Consider the following 11,926-nt stretch of genomic DNA (forward strand, 5'->3'; position numbering starts at 1 on the left):
GTTCTAGTTCAGTTCTAGTTCAGTTCTAGTTCAGTTCTAGTTCAGTTCTAGTTCAGTTCTAGTTCAGTTCTAGTTCAGTTCTAGTTCAGTTCTAGTTCAGTTCAAAGAGATTTCCAGTTCCAAGTCATACAAGGATTAATTTGATCGATAATACTTAGACTACAACTGTAAGCCTTAAAATAATGTGAAATCTGATAATCCGTGTAATAAAGCTTTATCTGTAAAAAAAACATTACTAACCCTATGATAATTTTCTAACCAAAGAAAAACTTGATTATATTCAAAAACATGTAAAAAACAAGAATTTAAATGCATTTAAAATAAAACAACAAGATAAAAATTGCATGCAATAAAAAAAAATAATTCTAGAAAAAAATTTAAAAAATAGTCTATTACTAGTAAGAGACAAAAGAACTAAAATATGCAAATCACCTGGTTTTATTTTCCTTTTATGTTGTGCTATAAATGCAATTTTAGTTTTTTTATTTTTGTTTTCACATACATATATGTTTTTATATAAACGAAGCATTAGAATAATACCGTGGACGTTGACATAAATTGTTGTTTAAATTATGACATAAAATGTCAATAAATATTTTTGCAAAACAGAAAAATGTCAGCAGGTTTTTTTATGCGCATGAAGGAATAAAAATATTAATGGGCGAGTTAAGGCAAAAAAAGCGATAAAAAATATACAGAATAGAAGAAATAATGGAAATAGAAATTATCATACAATTATTAGTATACAGGTGACAATATATGAATGTGTAGTTGAATGTAGAGAGATTTGTTAATAAGTCTCTTAGTACTATACAGTTAAAAACAAAGATTTTTTCTTTACAATATAATTAACCAGAGGTTTAATGTTTGTAAATATATACACAAAAAATATATATTTACCAGCTTACCTGATACAAACTCTTTGGGCATTTGTTTTTTACCCGAAGTCGTTACACGATACAACTGAAAATCCTCAATACGTAAAATAACACAAGAAGACATTAATTTTGATAAATTATCAAGTATCGTTTTTTGCTGTTGTGTATGATGACTATGATGACTACCGCCAGACGATGCTCCCGAACCAACATTACTAGCCATTTGTGTGGGTGTACTACTGCCAGTCGAAGAAGTATTTGTTGTTTTACTGGTAGCATATTGTGTTGCTAAAGCTGAAGGATTTAAAGTTACGGGCGAATTGGGTGTACTGCGTTCGAGGGGAGCATGAGAGGAAGGACGATTTGGTTGACTTAGATTTAGTACAGCTTCACGAAATGCATTAAGGGATTCTTTGAGCCAGAGAGCAGGTGATACTGAAGCTTCTTTATATCTGGAAGAGAAGTAGAATGCATTATATAGATATTGGGAAAGTATCCGAGTTTTAGTAGAACATACTTGGCCCAATGAGATCTATCGGATTTGGCTAAATGATAGGGATAGTAATCCACTTGAAAAGCTTGTACTGAAATTTGTAAAGCACCACCTTTATCCAATTCTGGATAAGTAGAACGACCATCTAAAATAGATATTTAAACGCTTTAATAAAAGTCACAGACAAAAGTCTCGACTGTAGACATAATTTAGTCAATTATAGTCTAGACTTTAATCTCGTCTACAGACAGACTACAGCCTCTACTTAGTCTTTATTATAGTCTCTACTATAAGCAGACTAAAATCTTGTTTATAGACAAACTTTAGACAATAAAATGTCTCAATTATAAACAGACTATATTCAGCTACTGTATTCTGAATTATCGACAGACTATAACTTTAACTATAGACATGCTATAGACTAAACTCTAAACAGGCTATAGTCTGAACTATAGACAGACTATAGCCTCAACTATAGATATACTATAGTCTCGACTATATCCAAACTATAGTCTTAAAAGACTGACTATAGTATGGACGATAGGCAGACTATAGTCTAAACTATAGACAGATTAAAGTCTAGGCTATAGGCAGACCATAGTCTCGGCTATAGACAAACTATAGACCCAAGGTTATAGTCTCAACTACAGTCAGACTATAGTCTCAACTATAGGCAGAATATAGTCTCAACTATATATAGACTATAGTATCAACTATAGTCTCAACTAAAGATATAATCGAGGCTCGAGTATATAGACTATAATTGGGACTATAGACAAACCATAGTTTCAACTATAGACAGACTATAGTCTTAACTATAGGCAGACTATAGTCTCAACTATAGACAGACTATAGTCTCAACTATAGACAGACTATAGTCTCAGCTATAGGCAGACTTTAGTCTCAACTATAGGCAGACTATAGTCTCAACTATAGGCAGACTATAGTCTCGACTATATCCAGACTACAGTCTTAACTATAGACTGACTATAGTATGGACGATAGGCAGAATATAGTCTTAACTAAAAACAGACTAAAGTCTAGGCTATAGGCAGACCATGGTCTCGGCTATAGACAAACTATAGACCCAATGTTATAGTCTCAACTACAGTCAGACTATAGTCTCAACTATAGACAGAATATAGTCTCAACTACAGTCAGACTATAGTCGCAACTATAGGCAGACTATAGTCTTAACTATAGGCAGACTATAAAATATAGACGGGCTATAGTTTTAGATATAGGAAGACTGAAGTCTCGACTATAGACAGGCGGTTGTCATTAATTTATATAACAGACTATATCCGTAATATACTACCCACCTCCTTCATCATCACACAAATGCAAATCAATACGTTGACTAAAGAAATGATACGAAGTTTCTCTCACATCAAAAGCATTAAACATTTTTAGCTGATTATTCGCATGAGACGATTCACTTTGGCGATTTTGCTGTTGTGCCAATTGGGCTTGATACTCGGGTAGAGTCTAAAATAAAGGGAAAACATTTATAAAAATTTCAATATACCCCCAATCACTTTATCTTAAGTCAACCTCTAATTTTCTGGCAGCTTTTGATTTTTGTGTTGCTGCCGTAGCTGATTTAATAAGACCCGATAGCGAATCGACAAAATGTAAAGCTGCTTTCAATTGAGAGTCCGTTAGTACCCACAGTAGATCGTCTAAAATTAAAACTAAACGTGAAGCTAATAATGTACAATCCGATAAACGTTTTCGTATGGTTATGCGACATCGTGCATGATTGGTTAGTAAACGTAGGGGTGTTAATGATTTATCCTGAGTAGAGCTGGCCTCAATGCGCACCGTTTGCCATGATAATTCTTTGAATATCAATATAATACCACGATGAGTGTCTTTGAGACGGGTAAAACGTAAATCACCATTGGCCCATTTTGGAGTCTTAGACTCAACTCGTATGCGAGACATCTGTTATAATAAGGAATTAATAAGTTATTATAAACAAATATTTCATTCAAATAACTTACCTGCACCGAGGCTGTAAAGGCGGTACTTAAAAATTTTACATTAACAGTATTAACAATGATGGTTATGCCATCAACAACTTTATGTATAAAACTATATTTGCCCTGAGGTGCCTGCGGTAATGAACCTCCGCCTGCACTCCCTCCTCCCCCACTACCAACACCATTTGGTGATTTGTTATCTGCACTACGTGAAGTAGGATCACATGTTTCCACCGTTATATTGACCTCATCTAGAGTCTGGAGAAAAATGTTTGGGTTATTTTCTTATTAAAGAAAATACTTTAAAATGAATGCTTTAAACCTACCAGCGTTATAGGAACACTTTTTAATTTTGTCCAACTTATACGAAATGATACATGATTACACCATGCCGATGTTAAACGTAACCATGAAGGCAACTCTAATAATTCGGTGAGCACAGCTTCATCTAATTGTAAATTAGATAATTCACCTTCACCACGAAAGGTACTTAAATTTATTTTATCTGATGATAGATTTTTTGTGTAACTGTAAAGAGAAGATGAGGGGAAATATGTCAATTATAAATATGTAATTGAACAGTTTTATGAACAATGTACATACACATGTATGTATGTATGTATATGGTTGTACATTTTTTTAGTCTCGTGTTGAGGGGTTTCTAGTTTCTGTTGTGTTTTTTGTTGTTTTTAAATATTTTGGTCACATTATTTGACCCCTATGGTTTATTTTATTATTTGTTGCTTTGTCTTTTTATTTTTAAAAATGTCATTGTAATGAAAGCATTGTTGAACTTTTAATATGTAGTGGTTTTGCTGTTTATCTAAATCAGATATCTGAAGGAATTTATTGACTCTAGACCAAACTATTGACTATTAAATATGGACAACTCTATGGAAGTTACTAAATACTAATCTATGGTATGTGCTATAGCTTAAAATGAGACTAGAAAATTTACCAAATTGTTAAGATAGATGAGATAGGATTAGATCCAAGGCCAGACTATAGACCAGACTAATCTTTAGACTAGACTAATGTTTATACTAGACTATAGACTTGACTGTTATTAAACTATTGACTAGGATTTAAAATAGACTAGACTATTGAACATAGGTATACATTACAATTAGATATACAGCGACTATTGTCTCGACTATATAAACATTATAGACTTCTTTATAGAAGGCAGAGGTCTCGAATACAAACTCAACTATGGACACTATATATTTTAGACTATAAACAGACTATAGTCATGACTATAAAAGTGTAGTGTAGTGTAGTCTATAGAAAAGTCTTTTGACTATATTACATAATAGACTGTGGACTAGAATAGAGTAGTCTAGATTATAGACCTAGACTATATTCTCGACTTTAGAAAGATTATAAACTCCATTATAGAAGCAATATTTAGTCTCAGATACAAACTGAATATAGTATCGACTATAGATAGAAGATTGTAGTTTAGACTATGGAAAATTTTATAAACAAATTTTTAATTTATAAACGATTCATAAATCAGATTTCGTATGGAAATTTTGTTTTATAAACCTTTTATAAAATAAAATGCTGTTTATGAATAAGTGGTTAAAAAGATTAGACTTTAGTCTTCACTATAACCTAGACTATAAACTAAACCATTACTCAATTAAATAAGACAAAAGTCTCGGATATAAATAAGTTATAGTCTCGAATATGGACATAATATAGTCTGAACTATAGACGGATTATAGTCTGAACTATAGACAGACTATAGTCTCAACTAAAGACAGACTATAGCCTTCAATATAAAAGTACAGTTTAGACTATGAAATAGACTAAAGACTAGACAACATAAACTAGATTATAGACTACACTATAAACTATACAATAGATTACACTAAACTATAGACTAGACTATAGCCTATACTATAGACTATACTATAGACTTTACTATAGACTATACTATAGACTATACTATAGACTAGACTATAGACTATATTATAGACTAGACTACAGACTAGATTATAGACTTGACTATAGACTAGACTATAGACTAGACTTTAGACTAGACTATAGACTAGACTATAGACTATACAATAGATTACACTAGACTATAGAGTAGTCTTTAGACTATACTATAGACTAGACTAAAGACAAGACTATAGACTAGACTATAGACTAGACTAGACTTTAGACTAGACTATAGACTACAGACTAGACTATAAACTACTCTATAGACTAGACTAGACTAGACTAGACTATAGACTAGACTATAGACTAGACTATAGACTAGACTATAGACTATACTATAGACTATACTATAGACTAGACTATAGACTAGACTATAGACTAGACTATAGACTAGACTATAGACTAGACTATAGACTAGACTATAGACTAGACTATAGACTAGACTATAGACTAGACTATAGACTACACTATAGACTATATGATAGATTAGACTAGACACAACTATAAACTAGACTTGCTATAGTATCTTGGCTATAAACGTTTAGTATAGACTATGAAACAGTTTATAGACTAGACTAGATTATAGACTAGACTTTAGACTTCACTATAACCTATAACTATAGACTAGGTTATGGACAGGACTATAGGCCAGACTTTAGAATATATTATAGACTTGACTATTGACTAAACTATTGAGTAAACTATATATATCCAGACTATTTTCTCGACTATATAATGATTATAGACTCCATTATAAAATACAATACAATAGTATCGGATATAAATAGGTAAAAGTCTCGACTATGGACATAGTTACTAAAATCTGAACTAAAGACAGACTATAGTCTCAACTATAGACAGACCATAGTCTAAACTATAAAAGTGTAGTTTAGACTTTGAAATAGACTTTAAACTAGACTTTAGACTATACAATAGATTAGACTAGTCTAAACTAAAGACTATATACTGGATAGTTGGATAGAATATATAAAAGACTAGAGAAATCGAATATAGACGTATATTAGAATCGGATATAGACTTCATTATAAAAGACAATAGTCTCGTATACAACCAGCTATGGTCTAGACTATAGACAGGCTATATTCTCGACTATAAAAATTATTTCGAGATAAAAAGACTATAATCTCGACTATATATAGATTATAATCTTGACAAATTATAGTCTCGACTATTAATATACTACAAGCGGAAACATAAAGACTATATTTGCGACTATGGCTTCGTTATAAACACACAAGGGTCTCAACTGTACAGATATAGAAAATACTGTAAACAAACTATAGAAATACTGTAGTCTTAGATATAAACAGACTAAAGTTTCGACTATAAACTGATTGAAATCTATAATTACGACTTTAGTCTTGGTTATACACAGTCTTGACTATTAATAAATGCTTTATTTTAAACAACTGTCACTTATCAATGACAGTTTAACGTTGCATTGATTGAGTTTTAAATTGAGCATAAAACTAAACGATAAAGGTCATTTTTATTATTATTTTTTTAAATCTTTTAAATTAGATTTTTGTATGATTTCACATTTATTGTTTTTTGTTCACGACATTCATTCATTGACCCTTGATTATCAATTCGAATATGTACATTGTGATGATAATTTCGTCTAATAATTGTTGAGATTTTGTATATTAAAGTTATTTTTTGAAGTCTACATTAGTATAAAGGATCATGATTAGAAAAATCTTTGAAAAAAAAGCTAACAAATGTGTGTATTTTTCACTGTGCAAAATTTTAATTATTTAAAACACTAAGAGAATGCTTTTAATGTTCTTTTTTTTTGGTTACCCAATATTAAATATTTAAAACTTTTTAACATTAATAACATGTCGTTCTAAAGATTTATTTGCTCTTAAATTCTGTAAATATAAGACTACTCTATATGCCAGCTTTAACTGGGTCTTGTTATTGTATATGACTTTACTACGTACATACATACATACATACATACATACATACGTACATACATACATACATACATACATACATACATACATACATACATACATACATACATACATACATACATACATACATACATACATACATACATACATACATACATACATATGAATATGTACATTGTGATGGTAAGTATTTTGTATTCATAGACATAACGTTATTTATATACAAAAATATTTTTATAAACTGTTGTATTTTTCTATTTTACATATACAAAAATAAAAAAGCCTTTAAAATACATACTATGTACAGTGCGTATGTATGTGTTTTTGTTTACTTAAGTTTGTATTTATTTACAACGTCACTTGAATTTTTACTCCAAGTACAAGGAGCTTAAAGTAACACTACCACATTGTATAGTATATACTTTGGCGCATATTTAAACATGACCTTAAAGCTATATTTGTTAGATTTATACATTAGGGCGTTCATATTCTTAAGAAATTCTAATATACACACATATAAATATCTCTATTTGTGTGCGTGTTTTTTTCCTTTTCTTAAAATTTTACTACAAGCAACAAGAGAATACCAACGATGACTGTCAGTATCTTAACAATTACTAAGCCTTAAACAAAACACCACAGGATTTTATTTTCATAACAAACTAATAAAACCAAAAAATCAACAAAAACCTAGATACAAACACTGTAAGTAAATCCACATACTAAGAAGCATTTACTTAAAACACAAATTATAATAAAAGCTATAACCCAACAAACAAGTGTTTGACATTTTTAAGCAACAAATATACAATTTTTCTTACTCTCAAAGGGATTTTAATTTAAGTCTATTTAAGTAATATTAAGTTTTTTTTCCTTATGATATTTATTATAATGTGTAAATGTCTCTCTCTATACGTTCTATATTTATTGAAGCAGAAGGTAAATACACTTGAATACACTTAGAGAAAAAGAAAACATTGTAAACATATGTTTAAAGATAAATGGATTTATTTATAACAGTTTAATAAAATAATAATATATATAAATTACATTATTTACATAGACATACTATGTTATTTATATTAATGTTACAAAGTAGCAAAAAAAATTAGTGAAATACGTATTAGTAATAAAATGTTTAATTTTACATTGAATATTACTTATACGCTACATAGTATTTTTATACTCATTAAAAAATTTAAGTCAGATTATAAAAATAAATATATCAGTTTGGTCTAAAAACAGACTATAGACTAGACTAAAGACTAGACTATAGACTAGACAATAGACTAGACTATAGACTAGACCATGGACTAGACTATAGACTAGACAATAGACTAGACAATAGACTAGACTATGGACTAGACTATGGACTAGACTATAGACTAGACAATAGACAAGACAATAGACTAGACTATAGACTAGACTATAGACTAGACTATAGACTAGACTATAGACTAGACTATAGACTAGACTATAGACTAGACTATAGACTAGACTATAGACTAGACTATAGACTAGACTATAGACTAGACTATAGACTAGACTATAGACTAGACTATAGACTAGACAATAGACTAGTTACAATAATGTTAAATTATTGTAACTGATAGCAGCTATCATAAAAGCACATTTTAAAGTTGTATTCCAGCCTAGAGAAAAGTCCTTGTCACTTAACCTGTCTCAAAGTGAAAGTTTATCATTATCCAATCATTTAAAATTAGGTTCCCTTGCCAATTATGTAGACTACCCTTTTAAGGTACCTATTAATTTAAAAGGTTCTAAAATACATACATTAAAATTATTAAGCAGTTTTGACTGACGTTTAATGACATATATCTCTTAAGCTAAATCAAAAACAAATATCTTAAATTTTGCCATTCGATCCTGTAGGTGGTACATAGATTATCCTAGAATTTGGTGAAGAAAATAAATGACACATGTCAAACCTTAGAAAACCAACATAATGTTTGTAGTCAAAATGATCGCAGCGTAAATTACGATGCCGCACGAAGTGGTGCAAATTGTGTTTACATTCGTAGAGATACAGTTGGAAAAATACCAGATAAACTCATTTAAAGTCATACAGTGTATGTCCTTTCGAATGAGTGGGTGAGTAAATTAAAGAATGCATGAATGAACAATATTTTTAACGAACATCTCAGAAAAAGAAATTTAAATTTTGTAACAACTTTAAAGGAATATAAATTATGTTTCTTTGGATTTTTTTTTTCTTTTTTCTGTTTATTTATTTTTGTACGTATATCTAACATAACAAATGATATTTTATAAATATTCAGAATAAATATAATTATATTTGTTGGAACGTCTATGTGAAATGTGTCTGTTGGAGCATAACAAGCAGTAAATAAAAATATATTCTAGTGGGTGGCCGGGCTAGTGGATGGCACATTTTGCGTGTTGATAATGGAGTGGGCAATAATATTATTAAAATGTTCGCAATGGTGATGAAAAGTGGAAATTTAACAACCTGTTAAAAGGAACAAACATAGAATGCCACTCAAATTATTATTTCTTATTTCCGTTGCTTAAATATTTTAAATGTTGTTTTTATAATTGCAGTTACTTTAAAGAATATTAAAAACAAAATAATTTTGACGCAGACGAGCATTCATTTAGAAAAAATATTTCCAAATACATACATTCCTAAAATGGTAGTTTTAGGTTAAATACATAGTTAAATGTAGACTAAGGGCTAAAAATTGTTAGGCCTAGCGAAATATACAGTATTGTCTAGCCTATAGTCTAGTCTATAGTCTAGTCTATAGTCTAGTCTATAGTCTAGTCTATAATCTAGTCTATAGTCTAGTCTATAGTCTAGTCTATAGTCTAGTCTATAGTCTAGTCTATAGTCTAGTCTATAGTCTAGTCTATAGTCTAGTCTATAGTCTAGTCTATAGTCTAGTCTATAGTCTAGTCTATAGTCTAGTCTATAGTCAAGTCTATAGTCTAGTCTATAGTCTAGTGTTTATAGTAAGTGCTCTTGATTGGTTCTATATATAAAACATATATTTCTTAAATGCCACTTACTTAATTTTGCCTTTAAGCCTTATTTATATTTTTTACTGTATTGCTAGTTATAATACATTATTAAATATGTCTAACATTTTGCTTCTTCTTCTTTTTCTATTTAGCCATAATTTAAATTTGTTATCATTATAATTTCTAATTAGTTTGTGTATGTTTTTTATTTTTTATTTTTAATTTTTTTGCTCCTTTTGACTTATGTCTGTATGTATGTATTAATGTGCGCAAGTAAGTGAAATGTTAGGGAGGCTTTAAATTTGAATTTAAACTCGAAAATATATTTCTTTAGAAGTCTATAAATTATTCAATTAAAATTATGCTGAAGACACATAGTAGATGAGAAGAAACGGAAATTATCCCTCTTCATACCACTTTTGACATTGTTAAAGCAAACATTAAGAAATAACATTAATTGGAAATTATGCTTAAAAAATAAAAACACCTGGTGGATGGAAAATTTAAAAAAAAAAAAAATAAAACATTATAATAACTGAAAGGGGAAATTGAAATGGAAAATGTTAATTTCCTTTGCTTGTTAACTAAACACAATTCATATTTAAAAAATGAAACATAAAATTATAATGAAATTATTTATTTATTATTCTATGGAGATTAGAAAATAGATTCAAATTCTAGTTTAATTTAAACAAAAACATGTTTTGAATACTTAGATTTTATTTAATATTTGTATATTTATGTTATGAAATTTCAAAAACATTTTTGTTAAGAGTTTTTATATTAAAATTGTGGTTCATTTATTTTTCATAAGAGTAAAATCATATTTGTAAAATGTAATATAATAACAGAAATTAAATAATTATGTATGTATGTTTGTCTCACAGCAGTTTGCTTGAGGTTGTATTAAAAACCAAACGCCTGTGGTGAGGTTTGATATCGTTCGTACAAAGAATTGTTAATAAATTTATGCAATTAATTTTCAAAATCTTTATTTAATAAAATGTAAACGAATTATATCTTTTTAAAATGTATGAATGTCAAGTTTAAAAACGCCATTATGCATTATTGGCAATGATACGTAATATTTAAAAAAATTATATATTAATCATACGTCCTGACGAACAATTTTATTTAAAGATATTAATAAATGTGTAAATTTTAAAAATTTTTAATATACAATTTTCAATGTTTATATTAAATTTTCAATTATCATGTTAAGTTTGCAGAAATATATAATATGTTCAATTTAAGTGAATAATATTATTTATTAATATCAATTATTTAGTATAACCCTGCAGTAATGATTGTAGTACGTGTTCCCTTTTTAGTAATCGGAAAACTACTCTCGTGTTAAGATTTTTGGAGTACATGATTCTTTTTAATTGTTCTATATAATGCAGTCATGGTTCATGTTTATTTTTTGAAACAACATGGTCCTTAGCATACGCTACATGATGTCATAATACGGATCATATATTTCCATAATTTTAGGAAGGGACGATGTAATGTATAAATCGATTACTTGGTTCTCACTTAGGGCATTACAATGTTAAATGGAGTATTTCTATTATATCTATCTATCTATCTATCTATCTATCTATCTATCTATCTATCTATCTATCTATCTATCTATCTATCTATCTATCTATCTATCTATCTATCTATCTATCT

The 11,926-nt window shown here is 29.0% G+C and overlaps 1 protein-coding gene across 1 annotated transcript in view; it reads right to left on the reverse strand.

The window, feature by feature from the left end:
* Positions 1 to 11,926, reverse strand: part of LOC111689444 (UHRF1-binding protein 1-like) — a 44,884-nt gene that overhangs the window by 12,424 nt on the left and 20,534 nt on the right. Inside the window, exons 2-8 of the mRNA XM_046948168.1 lie at positions 3,683 to 3,884; positions 3,378 to 3,614; positions 2,926 to 3,318; positions 2,694 to 2,859; positions 1,396 to 1,516; positions 909 to 1,330; positions 397 to 459 (exon numbers count right to left, since the gene is read on the reverse strand). Coding sequence (XP_046804124.1) covers positions 397 to 459; positions 909 to 1,330; positions 1,396 to 1,516; positions 2,694 to 2,859; positions 2,926 to 3,318; positions 3,378 to 3,614; positions 3,683 to 3,884 — 1,604 coding nt within the window. The remainder of the gene's footprint in view (positions 1 to 396; positions 460 to 908; positions 1,331 to 1,395; positions 1,517 to 2,693; positions 2,860 to 2,925; positions 3,319 to 3,377; positions 3,615 to 3,682; positions 3,885 to 11,926) is intronic.

Source organism: Lucilia cuprina, chromosome 2, assembly GCF_022045245.1.
Source record: "Lucilia cuprina isolate Lc7/37 chromosome 2, ASM2204524v1, whole genome shotgun sequence".
Lineage (NCBI taxonomy): Eukaryota > Metazoa > Arthropoda > Insecta > Diptera > Calliphoridae > Lucilia > Lucilia cuprina.